At 42.6% G+C, this 17,268-nt stretch overlaps 1 protein-coding gene across 2 annotated transcripts in view; it reads left to right on the top strand.

The window, feature by feature from the left end:
* The first annotated feature begins 269 nt into the window (after positions 1–269).
* Positions 270–17,268, top strand: part of LMO1 (LIM domain only 1) — a 59,022-nt gene continuing 42,023 nt past the window's right edge. Inside the window, exon 1 of one of the 2 annotated variants that reach the window (XM_041415071.1) lies at positions 270–373. Coding sequence is in view for 1 of the 2 variants with exons in the window: in XM_041415070.1 (XP_041271004.1) it covers positions 4,836–4,860 (25 nt within the window). In the remaining variant the exon portion in view is untranslated. Of the gene's footprint in view, positions 374–4,301; positions 4,861–17,268 lie in introns of those variants that run through there. The other variant, XM_041415070.1, reaches the window with a different exon arrangement.

Here is a 17,268-nt window from a genome sequence, read left to right as displayed (position 1 = left end):
CTCCCACTGCGGGCAGGGCGGCCCTGCCTGCTTGTGTAAATGGCCACAGAACGTCCCTGTGCCGGGCTGGCGGCGGCTTCAACTCGGAAAAGTGGATGCCAGGCTCAAGAGACAAGTGGGAGATGCTCTCCTTCGCTATTTTCTTTTTCTTTTTTCTTTTTTTTCCCCCTCCCCTCTACCTCTTTTCCTTCCCCTTCCCCTTGTCTTTTGATCTGGAGTTTCTGCCTCAGAACGGGGAGAGTCTGCCCGCCGCGACACCGCCGAGTGGGACGGGGCACGAAGAGCAGTGCCGGGCTGGCTGCTGCGAGCGGCCGTGTGGGAGGGGGCCGGAGCGCCCGCTGCCACAAGGTTAAATGCTCGCTGCTCCGGAGAGGTGCGTGGGGAGGGAGCTCGCTGCACATGCCTCTGGGCCCTCGGAGAATCCCTCTCCCAGCATCTTTTTTTTTTCCCCCCTCCAGTTTCTTGAAGCCCTCTGAAGCAAACTGGTATAGTGTTGTTAATGGGGTCTGTAGTGCTCCAGTGGAAAGCGCGTGTGTTGGAGGAGAGGGAATGAACTTATCTAACTGGTCAGTGAGAGATAACAGGAGGAAGACTTTTCTCATCCCTTGCCCCCTGTGCACTTAGGTAAAAAGGTTAAGTAATGACGGAGGAATTAAACACGGGTAATTTCTTACTGGTGTGTGGAACAAGGTTTGTGTTTCTCTCTGACCTCACTTTCAGGGGTAACCTGCGTTGCGAGAGTCCCCTGAATTTTGCTCAGCTGCTGGAGGAAAAGGGAGGAAGGGCTCTTAACGTCTCTATTAATACCCCTTAATAATAATAATAATAACCGGGTGATGTCTTCATGCCGGTGACTCTCTGTCAGGGGGTGCCTGCCAGCCGTGTCTGTTTCCCTGTGATTGACAGGCTGCCAGCAGGATGCTGCCTCCATTGCAGGGGCGAGAGGCACAGGTGAGCTGCGAGCAGAGACCGACATCTGAAGAGGGTTTCCTAATAGGGGTGTTTGGGCTCTTTCAAGTGTCTCAGACGTACTCATTAAACACGAGGAGCTCGGGGCCGGCCTGACGGTGCTGTAAGGAAATGAAACTAGAACCCTTGATTATCCAGACAGTTCTCAACAGCCTCCTTCCAGGAGATTTCATGAGTGGCTGTGTATAAAGGGGAATAATGGTGGTGGATGGGAGAGGTAAAGAGGAAATTAGTGCGGGGTGCACTTAAAAAAAGGAGCAAAGTAGGAAACAAACCTCTGATGAGAGGGATGTGGAGATCAGAGCAACAAGGTGCGGTAATGCCTAGGAATCTCCTGTGCTGTTGGTGGAGTAGTTATGCTCGAGGGGAAATTATGGTCACTTTTAAAGATGCCCTGGAGAAATAGGGGAGAGAAGGTGAGACTCGGAGAAGAAACTCCTTTTATCAAGAGGTCATTTTACCTTTGTAAGTTTCTTTCTGCCTGATTCAAATGGGCTCCACTTGCCCGCTCATCTGTGAATGTTAAAAGAGGATGCTGGACCTGCATAGGTTACAAATGGACTAAAATGGAAGCTTTTGCTAACTAAACCAATTCCTTTTGAAATCAAGCTTGAATGAGCTTGTTAATAAAAATGGGTCTGTTTTACTCCCATAAATGGCCTTTTTTTTTTTCCCTTCTTTTATTTTTCTTTTTCCCAGAAGCCGGTCTGATTTTTACCATCTAAAAATCCCAGCATTGTGGCTACTATCCAATTCTCCCCTTGATTTAAGAGGCTTTGCCATGTACAGTTTTTCTTTGAGGGGTTTTCTTCTTTTGAGGTCTCTGGCAGCGGTGGGGGTATTCATAGTTATTGCTGCATAGAGAAGGCAGGATTTCAGGATTACCCCTCCCAGAAGTCCTGGTGCATCGCAAGGATGACACTTGCTGCCTTGTAGATGTGAGCCCCTTGCTTTTGCATCCCTGAAGGCCACTTGGGAAGCTGGGTCATGGCCACTGGCCTCATGGGCAGCTGCCCACTCCCTCAGCTTGGGGCCTTCAGGGTGTGTGCCAGCCCCAGTGTGACACCAGGACTGCCCCAGCGGTGCGAGAGCTGCGGATTTGGGTTTCCACTCCGGGTTTGTGAGCATAAAGCTTCCTTGGCAAGCACGCTCTGCGGTGCCGAGAAGTAGCAGAGACTCAGTAATACTTTTCTGTGGGTCTTCACGGATATCGTTGAGGATGAAGGGGCAGACTGAAAAAATAACAACAGTAATAATGTTTCTGACTTGATGTGTTGTGGCATCACGTCAAGTTATGTCAGGGAGGTAACAGCATTTTGTATGTTTGAAGTGACATAATATAACTTGACTGATGCAACATGACTTGATATTAGAAAATACCGGTTCACAGTGGAACTCTGGCAGGTATCTTCCCCAAACAAATGTTAGCAACTGAGAGAAGAGGGACGAGAGAGGTGGGGGAGAGAAAGGTTGAGAGAGAAGAACTTCGAGGCTCTCATTTTAGTCAGTTCCACTGTGTAAATCACAGCAGAATTTGCTGTGGGCAAGCCAACCTACGCACCGTGCAGCGCATTTATATATTTCAAGATAATGAGAGTTAAGATATTTCTGAAATACGTAAATGTTTTGATCGCAAAGACCAGATTTCTGCTTAAAAAAGTAAACTGACATCAGGTAGCATGATTAATTCCAACAGATTGTGTTAATTGTAGTTGACTTAAATTGCTGTACAAATGTGTTGGGGGTTAGAAAACTTTTTTTTTAATTGTTGGTGTGTGAAATGAGTAAGCAGATAAAGTGTTTAAAAAATTTGGTTTTCACAGGGAGTAATTCAGCCTCTATGACATGATGGAGCAGTAAAGGAATAAAATGTACATTGATCCGGTACTGCATATTTTTTCATGAGTGCATTATGTCTGCTAGTTTGCTCTGCTGCAGAAGTCAGCTGTGACAGACAATGGCTAACTTCATTTTTATCAAAACCTTGCCTTTCTTGTAGTTACCAAATAGTGGAAGTTGAAATGTACCATATATTTTGGGGTAAGTCTGTCCTTTTTGAAGGTGGCAGGGTTGAAAAGAACACAGACAGAAAGACGGAACATTTTTGGAGTTCGCCATTTTCTGATGGAGGCCAATAAAATATTGGAAGTGGTAAAGCACCTCAAATCTAAAAAAGGCTGTGGTTTTGTTAGTTTTTGCGTGGATCCTTTTAACTATGAGACTTTAATCTTTGGGATAAAGTCCTCTTCCTTTCCAGCTTGTGACACTTCCTAAAAGAAAGTGATTATTTATGGTGCTTGCACTCTTATGCTAAAATGCATATTCAACACTTGCAAACTAGTATCACTAGGAAACAGGAGTTGTTGGAAGCACTGGATGAAAACAGCTCAATGTAAACCGATACATTTAACATCAAATATTCTCAAGGACTGTTAGGATTAAGTATTGTGAATGAAGGGGGAAGGAAAAGCCACTTCAGCTGGGGATAAGGAATCTAATTAAAAATCGGTATTAAGGATATATAACTTGAGCCTGCTATCATGCTCTTTAGAGTACCGTTGTATCAGTTGTAAAGGGGAGGAAGAAGTATCATCAAAGCAGAAATGAAATGTTTTCTCAGATTAAAAGACTAAGATGAGTGAAACGGTGGTGCTGATCTTGGTAGCGAAGTGTCTGATCCCGCAATCCTTGTGAGAGCCATTGGAGACAACAGATGACTTGTCTGGAAAAGGAATGAGAGTTTCAGGATGTAGCATAAAAGACATGGGCCCCCAACTTGTCACTTTATATTTGAGTGTTGATAGCATTTCTGAAAAGCAGAGCAAACCTGTTAAGTGTTTGTATCGTGTTTGATTAGGTAAATTCATTTTAATATCGACCTAGTGAAAATGGAGCTGCGTTCTCCGGAGTACACCCTGAAACTAACACCAACGTGTGAAAACAAACCCAAAACGTGTGTGCAGCAAATCAGTATCAAGTTTTAGGTCACCAGAGATGGGTGAAACGTAGCTGGGAGCAGCGGGGCTGGCGCAACTCAGCCGGCATCAGCTGCGGAGAGTTGAGAGCCTCTGACCTGCCCGAGCTGCTGCGTGACGCCAGACACAATCCCTGCTCGCAGGGAGCAGGGCTGGAGCAGAGCGGGAGCAGGACCGGAGCATCCCCGCGGCCCGGCGAGCACAAAGCGGCGGCGGCGGCGCAGGTGGCCCCGCGGCACCTGGGCGGGGGCCGGGCGGGCTGCAGGTGGTGCTGCTGAGCCGGGAAGCCGCGCTCCGCCAGGAAATCCCGGCAGGAGCTCCAGAGGGGGCCCTGGGAAACGCGTGCATTTATTCATCGCGAGTGTGCAAGGCTCACCAATTGAGAGGCAGAGGCAGCGCTAGTCGGGTTTAGGTATTCTAGCCTCTCTGAATGTAATTTCGGATTTAGATTCAGCTTAAATCCAAAGGGAAAACACTTTATAAGGCTGAAAGCTGTGTAGTTGCAACAGCCAGGGTTATGAGCTATCAAAGGCAATTACATTAAAATAGATTATACTGTGCAAATTGAGCCATTTAGAAGGTGAGAACCAAAGAAATAGCTCTGATCCCCCTTCTTTCTAAATTGCAGTTTTAGTTCCTTGCAATTCTGAGGCACAAAAGTAGGTGAGACTGCTTTTGTATCTGCAAAGTGCTTTATTTCTGAGTGTAATTCTAACTGAGTGCAATCTAGGTTAAAAGCTGGACAACTGGGTAATTAGAGCTCACTTGCTGCTAAAGGACGATCAGCTGTACCGTAGCTCATTTGTGTTCCCAGAGACTTGCTCTCCTCTCCCCTGAGCGGAGGCTGCTGGAGAAGAAGCATCTGTGCCCGGACTTTTCTTGATTGCGGAGATGATGGTGCTGGACAAGGAGGACGGTAGGTGGGCTGAGATTGTGTAAGCCTGCGCTCGGTGTCTTCTGTGTGCTGCTAATGTAGAAATAAATAGTTTTGAAACAGATGTGCGCTGTGCATTTCACAGTGTTCTGCTCTGAGCTTCTCATGTTTTTCTCTTGTGTAGGTAAAAGCGTGCTTGCTCTGTATTTTTTTTTAATCTCATCTCTGACATGATCGGACAGCCAAGAAGGGTTTACTCTAGGCTCTGTTTGCTGAGGGACATAGCAGAAACATCTTGATTTTTTTTTCTTTTTTTTAATATCTATGTAGATTTTTCTTTCTGCAAGTTACTCTAATATATCCATTTTAGCCTGTTTGTTTTAACAGCTTTTATTGTAAATCTAATTTTGAGATTTTTCTTTCCCTTTCATTTGCATGCCATTTAGGTCTCTTTAATGTGCGCCTTTAATATCTCTTTCTCACAGCTTTTCTTCATAGCTATAAACATAATGACAATAAGCTAATAACCCTCTGTGGCAAAAAAAAAAAATAAAAAAAATAAAAGCGTTGGTGTATTCTAAGAATTTACTCCCTTCTTTTAATAGCAGAAGTGGAGGTTCATTTGGGATGTAATTTCATGAATGAAGCTGAAGGAGAGCAGCTTGACTGATTTTAGGATTTCGCATATGCTTATTTTTTTTAAGCTGACTAGTCCTTATCAAGGATGCTTAAGGGGAATAAATTGATGTGAGGAAGATCAGTGTTAGTTAGCAGCCTGCATGACCTGATGGTATCTTTTGCACGTTGCCTGCCAGGCTGTGCAACTTAAGTGCTCAGTCATCAGTAGTTTCTGGGATGCAGGTGGTAAGTTCAATCACAACTTTTTAATGAGGTTTGGGTTTTTTTTCTTTTTAGCTGAGGCTGTTTTGTGGCTTAGGTCTTCCCTCACAGCTGGTACACTGAAAGCAAAGATTAAAACTGAGGCAGAGCAGAAGGCTTCTGCAGCCATCCACATGGACTTCCATCCATGGTGCTGCCTCTTTCCAAGGACCTCCGCCTTGGTGGCACTTTGTGCCTGGAAAGTGGGAACTGCATCTTAACTTTTAACAGGCATTTCTACCTAATATCTCCTTACTTCATTCTACCTGTATAAATGGATGAAGTGGGCCATGTAATGGATTTCCCTGATCTTTTAAAATTTATTTCAGGAACCTCTTTATGCATTAAAAAAAAAAGGTCATAGGCTGTTGGCATTGGAAAATAAGAGAAATTACTGAATATTTGTAAGACTGTAGACAGGAAATAGATTTTCACAGGGAGCAAAAGAGCTTGGAGAAATTGGAATTTGGGCATTTTGGCAGTAGCATTGATTTTACTTGAATATATATATTGCTTTTTAAAATATTTATGAGAAAAATAACTTGTAATTCAAAGTCACTTACTTTCCTGTGTCAGAGTCATGCTAACTGTGTTTTGTGGCTACTACTAAGAGCTGCTCAGTGCTATTAAGTTGAAATTATATTATTTTTATTTCACATCCCATATCTGTCTTCTAGTATTTTACAACTGAATTAGTACTGCACTGGAGAATAATTAGGAAGGCTTGACTATTGAAAGATCAGAAGTCTTCTACTAAAGTTTCTCTTCCCTCTCTCCTTTCATTGCCTCCCAAAAAAGGGAGTATTTTAGACCTAGCATTTTGAGGTCTTACCTCATTGTAAGGTTGATTTCTAAAATTCTCCCTCTGGCATGTTCATGCATGTAGAATTTGAATCTAGTTTCTGGGATGGCATGTGAGGTTTTGCTTCATGAAGCATTTGGGACAATGAAAAAAATGTGGGCTTTTTTACAAAGACCTGACACCTTTAAAATAGGAGACCAAGCAGAAATGCATCATTATCAGTGCCCCCTTGTATGCAGATTCAATCAGGTTTGGACTAAGAGTTGACCAATGTGAGATCAAAGTCCCTGTATAAATTGTCATGCCCTTCTGAATTTATTCCGTGCTAATTAAGTTGGCATCTCAAAACTGTGAAATAATCTTATTCATGGGGAGAAAAAAACCTAAATCATGGGCTTTATTTCTGTTAAGATATTCTAAGTTCCTTTGTTAACACAGTAGAACTTGAAAAAAAGAGTAGATGTGGAGCATCTGTTACACATCTTCTAGATCAGCTTTGCAGTTGACTGGCCTGTGGATAAAAGACACGCTAAGTGCTTGAGTATTGCTTATGCTGGGAAAACAAATGAAGCTAACAGGGTTTCAAAGGCTTTGAAGCAGTGTCACTCTCAGAGGTGTTCAGTTGTTTTCTTTGGCAATATAAGTTGAAGCAAGCTAGTTTACTTTATTAGAGGCATAAGGCTACTCTTGTAACCTTCCTCTGACTAAGATGAATTTGGCTGGCTGACCTTATTTCTTGCTGGACCACACGTGTTGTGCTGGGTTTGGGTTTTTGGGTTTTTTTTTTTCCCCCCCCTCCTTAGGATTCATCTCTTTTAAAGGGCAGCAGCATTTTCTGTATTTTGTTAAATCTCCCTTTTCAATTTGTGCCTCCCTAAAGAACTATGTTCTGCTATGATGGAGCAATGCAAATCAAGTAGAATAGCCCAAATTAATTCTTCACATTGGCGGCAGTATGATTGCCTGCATGGAATCAATAATGCATCATAGAGGGATCAAATTTTGGAGTATAATGTGTGAATAATGCTTGACACAAAACAAAAATTCAGTCATCATAATAGCAATTAGGAAAAAGCTGCAGCTTATCCCAGCTGTAATCTCTGCTAACAATGAAGCACAGCCTGGTAATCAGCATGTATGGTATGAAATGCACTAATAGAAATCACGGCTCTTTGTTATGTGTGTGGGGGGTGAAAGTTTCCTTTTCAGCTAACTTGTGCTGTGTTAACCAGACATGGCATCCTTCAACCAAATTGTGGAGTGTGTGTGCACTTATAAAAACACTGATCAGCTGCGTGTTCATCCCGATGTTTGCACAGACAGGAGCCCCCCAAATCACGGGTCCTTTGTGTTTTTGAGCAGAACTCTGATTAAACAGATCACAAGAGTAGGCTGAGTAAAATATCAGAAGACTCCATTAAACATGTACCTTGGTTTTATATAGAAAGAAAATGTCATAGTTTCTTTAAAAATGAAAAGGAAAACATAGATACTTCGTGGTTGTGCACACTGGGGTTGGAGAATGGGTCTAAGGTTGATGGGAGGTATTTAGGGCAATGAATATTAGGTAATTTGAAACTGGATTAGTAGCAGCAGTTGGGTTCCCTGTTGTGTGAAAGCCCATCTTGTCCCACACAGAAGGTGAAAAAACCACAGCATTTGGAACTGGAAAAGCAGAGAAATGGATTGTATCATGTCAGTGACAGGACTTGTGCCACAGCGCCCTGCCAGGACAGCAGGGCTGTGGGCTGGCTTCACAAGGGACTGCGCCAGCTGCCATATGGAGGTACCTATAGATAGGTAGAGGGATATGGAGAGACACCTATCTCCAGCAACACAGGTCCAGGCAGTCCTGTTCTGTGGATAAAAATCGTGATACACACAAGAATGCAGCAGGCACAAATTGTGCCATGCAGGAAGAAGAGCTGTTCTGCGTGCTGCTGGTGTCTTTGTTTTCCTTGGAGCATACCTTTCTCAGGTGTGCCTGTTGAGGAGTCATACAGAGAGAGAAAGGGAGATGGCACCGTGGCTTTTCCTCACAAGACATGGAACATAACTTTTCTGTTGCCTAACGTTCCTGAAGCTCTCTCTCTTTCTCCTTTTTATCTCCTGTGCCACTCTACCTCAGACCTTCTCCGTGGTCCACTGGTGTCTAGTTTACCATGTATGAAGAATCCCAACACATCTTCCCAGACATCAGCTTATTCAAAAGCTGACCTGTAAAGGTTACCAAAGACCTTATTTTTGCCTCTTTAGCTCATTACCTGTTGGTTTTTTGAGGGCTTGATCTTCACACATATGGTTTTGGTGCGATTTTAGGGGTTTGCTCTGGCTTTAATTCATGGCACAGTGTCCTTTTGTAACTCAGAATAACAGCAATGGGTTAATATGTTTATGAAGAGGAGATAAAAACTTGTCAAAGAAGTATTCTAAATAAAATTGGAGCACATTTGGCAGCAGAACATGAGACTCGGTTTGGCCATAAAGGACCAAAAGACCATTTGGACTGTTTCTCCAAAGCTGACCAAGTGTGGAGCTAGAGGTAGTTCTTCCTGGAGATGCCCTCTGCCCCTGAAATGACAAACGTGGAAGCATGGCAGAAACATGGGGTAGTAAAGTAATGGCCTAAACCTATTCAAGAAATGGAGGCTACTGTAGTTGGAGCACTGATAACCTAGATATCCATTTAAAGAAATCCCATCCTATGGGAAGGAGTGACAGCAGGTAGCAGGCCTAAGAGGAGCAAACTGCTTTGTATAGGAGTATGGCAGGGAATCAAATAGTTCCTAGTGTTTGCTCAGACTAGATAGCTGAAGGATCTGGGTAGGATGTCATTGTGCTTCATCCCCAGATGCTGTTGACATGTGATAATTGCCTGGTTGACATAACAAGCGTTGAAACAGTGTAAGGACGTTTTTCAACTTGGGTAATAGGGCAAAGGAAGCAGCTTGTTCTTGGAAATCAGTTTGCTCTAATTTTGGTTTAATGCAGTAGAAAGTGTACTTGATGCCCTGGCAGCAGAACATAATTCATCTTCTTTGGAGTTAGTGTTAAATTTTATTATCTTTAATAAATACAACGTGAATATGTCAGCCTGTTTGTCATAGCCATTCCAAAAATGTTCTCTTATGGTAGAATCTTTGGAAAAATTCCTTTTAAGAGCAGTGCATTATTAATAAAGTAATCCATTAGGTCTGGTGATAAAGGGTCACAGCAGAGTCTGAAATACGTTTCTTAAATGGTTAAGAAATTTATCATGGTTGGAGGATTAATTGATTTCATTTGGAAGCTTTCTTAAGGTTTTCAGGCATTGTGTTTAGAGATGGTTTTATTCTCTTTGGAAATGTGCTTGCTGCTCAAAGTTTTGCTTCGCTGTCATTACCATGAACATTTCTGCTAAAGGCAAACTGTTCTTTTAGCATTATGACTGATTGCATCTGTGAGGAGTCCTACTTAGGTAAAGAATATGAAAGTTTATGGCAAATACGGTATTGTACTTGAAATCAATTCAAAATCAGAATAATGGCATCAAGCATTAAGTGTTGCAGTACAAGAATAAAGAAGGCACTGCAGATGCTGCTAAATGCTGAACTATAAAACTCCAATGGGGCTATATCTTTTAAAAATTGGACAGAATTGTCATCATTTAGAATACATAGACATAGTTGTAAACCGTATAGAAATCACTGCCCCCAACTTCAATAATGTGCGTAACTGTTGCCAGGGAATGATTTATTCAGTGAATGTAGCTCCTATTCACTGAAGACTTGGGGGTGGAGGGAAGGGCGTTTTGAAATGAACGTTGTTCACTATTAGATTAACATAATTAAACCTATCTGAGAAGAATTCACCACAGTTTTTTTAGTTTTATGTGTGTGCGTGTGTTTTCTCTGTCCTCCAGTGGGATGACTCCCAAGCCCAAGTTTCCAGCATGACATGGGGTGCTGTCCATGCAAACAGATGCTCAACTCTCCAGTGAATGTTCTTGCAAACTACTTTCTACTTACATTCCTTATCAAAGCAGATAATGGATGCTCTTGTCCAAATTTAGAGGGTTTTTTAAGTTTCATTGAACATTTTTGAATTGTTTACACCAATGTTCAGAGTTCCTTGTGTGCTAATCAAACTCTGAAAGGGTGATTTGGGCAGTGAAAGTATTAATTGTCGTCTTTTAAAAGAATTTATATCAATAGTTCTAGTTTCTCTTAAAGAAAAAGTGGATGATTGTTGCATATTCATGACTGAACTGCAGAGAACTTGGACCAGAATTAAACAATTAACCCTCTCGCCAACATCCATTTGAGTAGAAGCCAGGGATGTTCCTACTTGGTTTATTATGGATCTGAGATATAGAAATGTATTCCGGAGGACTGTGTTTCTAATAAATAAAAAGGCATAATGAGAATGTAACTGGGAAGGAAGACAAAAGCAGCCATGCTTTAAATTGTTAATGATGGTGCCAGTGGCTGCAGCTTTACCACAGCTGTTTAAATTGATCAGCTAGTGAAAATGTTTTGTTTTGGCATTTTCCCTGCATGTGCAACTCTTTCGAAGGGACTTCTGGAAGCTTTTCAAAGGGGAATCATGATCTTTTTTTAAACTAGGCTTAGAGCACCAGAGTTTCCAGTATTTTGGAATCCAGTATTTAAGGATGCAGTTCAGTTTTTCTTTTGTAAAGTTTTTGGCTGATGAGCCACTATTTCTTCTGGATTTCCTTTACCACTTTTTTTCCCATCCACAAATACTTCAAATTACTCTCTACCCATAAAAGCTGAGGGAACAACACATTTCCTAGCTGTCCTTTTTTCTTATTCTTTTTTTTTTTCCCATCTCTATTTTACTGATGCTACAGAGCTTGATCAGAACAGCAGAAAGGGGCTATGTCGATTTGCTATGCATCTTTTGGTCAAGCATCCAGTGTGAAATTGTTCTATAAAATGTTCTTTTTCAGAGGGAACTCACTCCTAATTTCTTTCCTGGTTGGCTCTACCTTGCAGCTGAAGTGGGTTAAGCAACACCTCTTTATCTCTTGTATCCTTTCCTTCCATTCCAGAGAAATGGGTATACATTTCAAAAAGATGCAATCTCTTCAAGGCAGGTAGGGACGAGAAGATTGGACTTTCTGTGTGTTCACAAGTGATGTGGTAGAGATCTTTGGGCAGAGGACTGGCTTGAGCTGGTGAGCCTTGGTGTCTTTTGCAGAGCACCTCCTGCCTTGAGCTCATGAGCAGACCTCCCTGGGACCTTGTGTGAAGCCTCTTCCTGGCATTCCTGGTGGCAGGTGACTCCTGGACAGGCCATGCCTTAAATAATGTTGAGCAGCCAGGTTTCTGCATTAATGTACTTGCAGTGAGGGTGGGTACTGAACATTATTCAGGATCCATTATGTATTTATCCTTATACTCCTTTGTGGAAAATTATTTATGTAAGTACCCTGTTACGGTTATGAAAGCCTAAATAAGCATCAGTCTCAAACCCTTTGACCTGTCTGCACAGAATGGAGATCTGTTTTGAAAAGGACTCCTTTATATCTGTTTTTACTCCATGCCCTTCCATTCATTTGCCTATACAAAGCAATAAAGGGTAAAACCAAAGTAACATAAATTGGTCTGTCTTCCTGAATCCATGTCTCGCTAATGTACCCAGATTAACTCAACTGTAAATTGTCTCCTTTGGATGTCGTGTCTTGCTAAAAGTTTCCTATATGATTCATGATTTGGATTGCTTTTAACAGCTATTGGCTAAGCAATATGGTAAATGTACAAGGTGATGCAATTGGCATTAGTGAGAGGATGCACAGGAGCATGTAATGCAGTCAATACTACATTAACTACTGATGCCCAATTACAGAAACTGGAAGAGTGGCTTTTAGGAGCATTAGGACTTGCAGAAGAGCTGAGATCACCTGCCGCTCCTTGCCTAAAAGCTTCACCCTTTACGCGCTGGGATCAAAGCAAACATTTAGTTGCTATTTTGTCATGTAAAACAACGAAGGTATTCCCCCCGCCTTTTTTTTTTTCCCAAAAAGTGTCACACTGATGCTTTTAGCACATGTAAAATCCTATCTCTGTATTTCAAGACTCTACTTCCATCTCCTGGGGCAAGACTTTATTTGAATAAAAACTCTTTAACCACCTCTGCATTTATTGTTTCTCTGATGCTTACTATTTCAGCCAGTTCTTATTTTAAAGAAATACTAAGTGATATTTAGAGTGTCCTATTTCAGCGTGCCAGAGTGGGCTCTCCATTGCTCCCCCCAGCTTCTTTCCCTTTTCTAATCTGTATGTGATTGTTTGTGACCTCAGCTGGCTCCAAGTCTCTAAAAAGTGTTTTAAAATACAACCAGATACCACATAAAACAGGATATTTGAGTGTGCAGCCTTTCTGCAGTCCACATTCAGATTAAGCACACATTGTTTCCACCACTGCTTTTAAACCCATTTGCAGGAGATGGCAAAGGACCACATTATACTAAAAAACAGAGTGCATACTTTCAGATTGAGCTGTGTGATCACAGCTTCTAAATCTATTTTAAAAATAATGAGCAATGTCACTGTTGCATGGCAAAGCTAGCAGCCCACAAAGTTCCTCTGGACTTGGAGCGAGATGGGAAATTAAGCAGCTCTAAGAACACTGAAATATTTTAATATAAAAGACAGCTGGCAGGTGGCTTATTGCTCTCGTTGCAGCATTTGTCTTTACTTCCAGCTATGATACTTGGCATATCACTGCTGCTTTTAATCCTCAAAGCATTTTGCAGTAGTGAGGAATTTGTGCACCCCAAGCTCCCCTGGAACTCAAGCCTGGATATCTGGGGGATGTGCCTGACCCCAGTGAGGCATGGGTGGACTTTTGTGTTTTAGCAGTCCCTGGTTTGTTCCTCTCTGCTTTCTGTCTGCTGGGCCTGGGTCCCACCTTGCCAGCTGTCCCGTGCTGGGTTAGGAGGTCAGACCTCTGCAGAAGAAGGGAGAAATAACTTCTGGATTGCCTGGGAAGGACAGAGTGCTATTGAAGAAACTGCTCTCCTTAACTGTTTCAGGGAAAGTTTTATTGATCCCCAACTGGAAATTTTAATTTTGGGGTTTTTTTTAATCTCAGAGGTCCAGTCGAAGCAATTACAAATTGTTGAAGAAAAGCCTTCACTGTCTTCCTGCCGTAATTATGAGCATTGGTCCCGTTCGCCTCCTGCTCCTGCCTTGATTGTGAGCATGGCTCTCATCCCCCTCTTCCATTTTCTGGGCGCAACAGAAGAAACGGGGTACGGCTGTGCTGTAAAACATCCTGACAGTCTACAGGCATTTCCTCAGGGACCTTTTTTTTTTGGTAGATGGTGCCTTAACTTCCCAGCCCGCAGTTGTGTAGGTTATCCATGTGTTCGCTCCGGAGCCCCCCGGGGCTCTGCCCCATCACAGCGCTGGTCCGGGCTGCTTGCTGCGGCCGGGGGCAGAGGAGGAGCCTGTTATTTTTAAGTCCGACTGTTGCTTTCAGGTGCCGATCGATGCTCTTTTGAACGTCTGGGGGAGGAGAGCAGAAGGTGACCTGCTGGTTTTCCCCTTGCACTAATGTGTTTAAAAGGTGGCACCAGCAGCGGGGGCGTGCGGGAGCTCGGCTGAGCTGTGCCTTCAGCGCGCTTGAAACGCAGACGAGGATCCTGAGCTTGATGCACTTTCCAAGCTGTACAAACAATGTTTGAAAAGTCTGAAGTACCCAGCAGGGCAAGTCAAAACGTCCTTGAGCAACTTTGTATTTAGACAGTGTTTTCTCTCTTTGCCTTTGATCAGGAGGGAACAGATGTGCCTCCTCTCGTGTGTGTGTTTGCGCGCACCCCCTGATGTACGCGCATTCCCTGTCCTTGTGCAGGGCTGCAGTTTTTAGGGTATGCTGCTATTCCTCTTTGTTCTTTCTTATTACTGTTATGTTGTTTTTTTGGTGGTGGTGTTGTTTTTCCAGAGAATCTAAGTTGGAATTTAAAGAGGTCGGACTAAACAAGGTTTTAACTTACTCTCGCTCATTTCCTTATCTCTCTTTAACTTGGATAGAGTGGAAAGAGAATATGTATATAGTAATGCTCCCTTTAAAAAAAAACCCCAACAAACTATGCATATATATAATCGATTCCTTGACTAGTTTTTTGGGGGGGCAGGTTTTGAGCATTTGGTCTAAGTGGGCTGCTCAGTGAAATTTGTACATTCATAAAATAGCTGATTGAAAAGCAATATTTCAGATAAATACAAGCCAGCGATCTATCAGCAGTTGTAATAAAAGCTGGGCTTCAGGCTGTGATTTTATTTTGAAATAATAAGAATTGCTTTATTCTTTTTACTTGAGTTACCATGGTAATTCTGTCGTGTAGCAGTGTTATATTGATTTAGAAAGTGGACAGTAATATTTCTTTTGTGTTATTCTGTTTCTAGGGGTTGATTTCTAATTTCCACTTGGAGATTACTTTTATAAATTTCTTAAGTCCTTCCACTTTTTTCTCTAGCAGTGTAATTTTCCTCTCACACATTGCTATTTTCTGAGCTTATTGGTTTGCTCTTATTTTAAATTAAACTTGCTGGTTTCAAATATTGAAATGACATCTTTGTCTGTGTCTGTACTTTGGTTTAGCAAAATATTACAGTCTGCTGTTTTATGCTTAATAATTTAAGGGAAGCTTTATGTCTGCCATCAGTGGTTGTTGGTAACTCATGACTAAACCAACACAGAGCTCAAACCTCTGACATTTTAATACCATGTAATGGTGCTTCCACCCTGCACACTCCTTGGGTTTTTCTTTAATCTGTCTTGTATGTGTTCTAAAAAGAATGCCAATTAAATTCTGAAGAGATTGGGAGGAGCTTTTGGGTGGAGCTGGGTCTTGGCCACCTTAGGTCTCTGTCACTCTTGAAAGAGTGGTTTTATCTATGGCACAGGTACCACTCCTGGCTACCCATACTTCTCTTGCAGTTAAGAAGCTTCAAGTTTTCTAGAGGCAGAATTTTGACTTTCAGAAGTGCTTGTACACACTCAGTGACTAGAGAAAAAGTAACAAACTGCTTTAGCTCTGTACAGGATTGTAATATAAGATTTTCCCAACCATTCTGGTTCTGTGCTGCCTTAGCTATGGAGCACTGCTCTTAGATTCATGCTGCTTTAAGAAATGACAGTCTAAACAGGACGTGACTGTTCCTTGTGGCATCTTTCTTTTATTGTGAATGAGAAGTAATGGTTCTATTCCAAACCTGGGAGAAGAGGGGAAATGAATCTCAAGCGTCACTGTCTTCAGAAGCAGTGTTGTAGATCCTGAAACCAAAGCCATGAATTCTGCTTTCCAACAGGAGTCATTCAGATGAGCTTTTAGTCCAGAGGGTGGGATACCTACTTTGTGAGCACTAAGGACAGATTTCCTGATGGTATAAACTACTGGTAGGTTTGGTGGTGCAAGTAACTGGTGGGAGTGGGACTGAAGCCATGTGTTGTTGCCCCATGGTTTCATTCCTGTATGAAGCTCACAACAGCAGGAAAAGGAGCTCAGGAATCCCATCTGATCTGTTTGGGGATCGCTGGAACATCTAGAAGTAGGACTTACCACCAGCTGGAAAGGGCAGAAGAGGAGGAAAAGGGTGGCTTGGACAGACCCTGGTTGACCTCAAAAGGACTGAGGTGTGAAGTAGGTGGTAAAAGGCACGTGCAGTCCTGGAATGAATTGAACAAGAAATTGTTAATGATGATTCCTGTTAATAATGCTGGAGAGAGGCAATGGTAGACCTAGTCTGCTACGGATAACTTGCAGATCCCTCAAGCTAAGGGACAGTAAATCCACGTGGAAGTAGGGGCAGAGAGGATGCTCATGAAGAGCAATCTGTGCTTCAACTCATCTGCCTTTGCAAAATGAAGGCTGACTGGTCTGGGCAAGCACTCTGAGAGGAGAAACACTAGGGATGAAGGAAAAGTGGACTTTTTACCCCAAAACATTAGAACAAGTAGTTGGAAATGGAAAAGAATGTTTCTAGGCTAGCAATTTAAAAGCTTCTGGGCTTCTGGTCTCTAGATCTGCTTTCCTCAGAGGGTAGTGGAGGCATGAAGCTGACTTGCTTGGGTTAGAGGAAGGGATGGTGCAATAGCCTCTGGCTGTAGGAGCTGGGACTCACTAGTCCTTCTCATCAGTCCATGTTGAGGCATTTATGTCACAGCCTGTGAAGCTCTGTCAATGTTTCCATAAAACCCCTGTATTTTCATGAACATTCATTTATGGCGAAAGTCTGCACGTAAGATCCTGCCTGAGGTTACCTTTTTCTTCCCTATTAAAATTTTATAAACCTGTCACTTGGCTGGGAATTTTAGTTTTCTGTGAAAGTGAAATAGAAGGGGGGCCCTGATGGGGAAGCATGGAGGTTATAGTGTCATTTTCTTCCTCAGTGCTCCCTTTAAAAATAAATAAATAAGTAAGTAAAAAGGCACAAGCTACAATCTTACGGGTGAGCTCCTTGATGGGAATGGCAAAAGCCATGTCTGCAGGTTCTGAACTTCTTTTCAGTGATGTGATTTGGTTTGATCTGAGTGTGAAAACACATAAGCAGCTGCTGCTCCCAGAAGTCTCCCCTAGCTTTTCCGTGTGCAGGTGTTGCCTGTGCTGTTCAGCTTGAGAGCAGTGATCCACAAACTTTAAACCTTTCAAATGGGTCCTGACCTGCGAGGCTGTAATGGCCCTCGGAGCCTTTATGGCCCATCAGATGATGTCTGTTACACATTAGTCTGTAATAGCTCCAGAATAAATAACTTTTTTT

This window comes from Onychostruthus taczanowskii, unplaced genomic scaffold (assembly GCF_017590055.1).
Source record: "Onychostruthus taczanowskii isolate IOZ18803 unplaced genomic scaffold, ASM1759005v1 scaffold49, whole genome shotgun sequence".
NCBI lineage: Eukaryota > Metazoa > Chordata > Aves > Passeriformes > Passeridae > Onychostruthus > Onychostruthus taczanowskii.
Note: the sequence above shows the minus strand (reverse complement) of the source record. Positions and strands in the feature narration are given on the sequence as shown.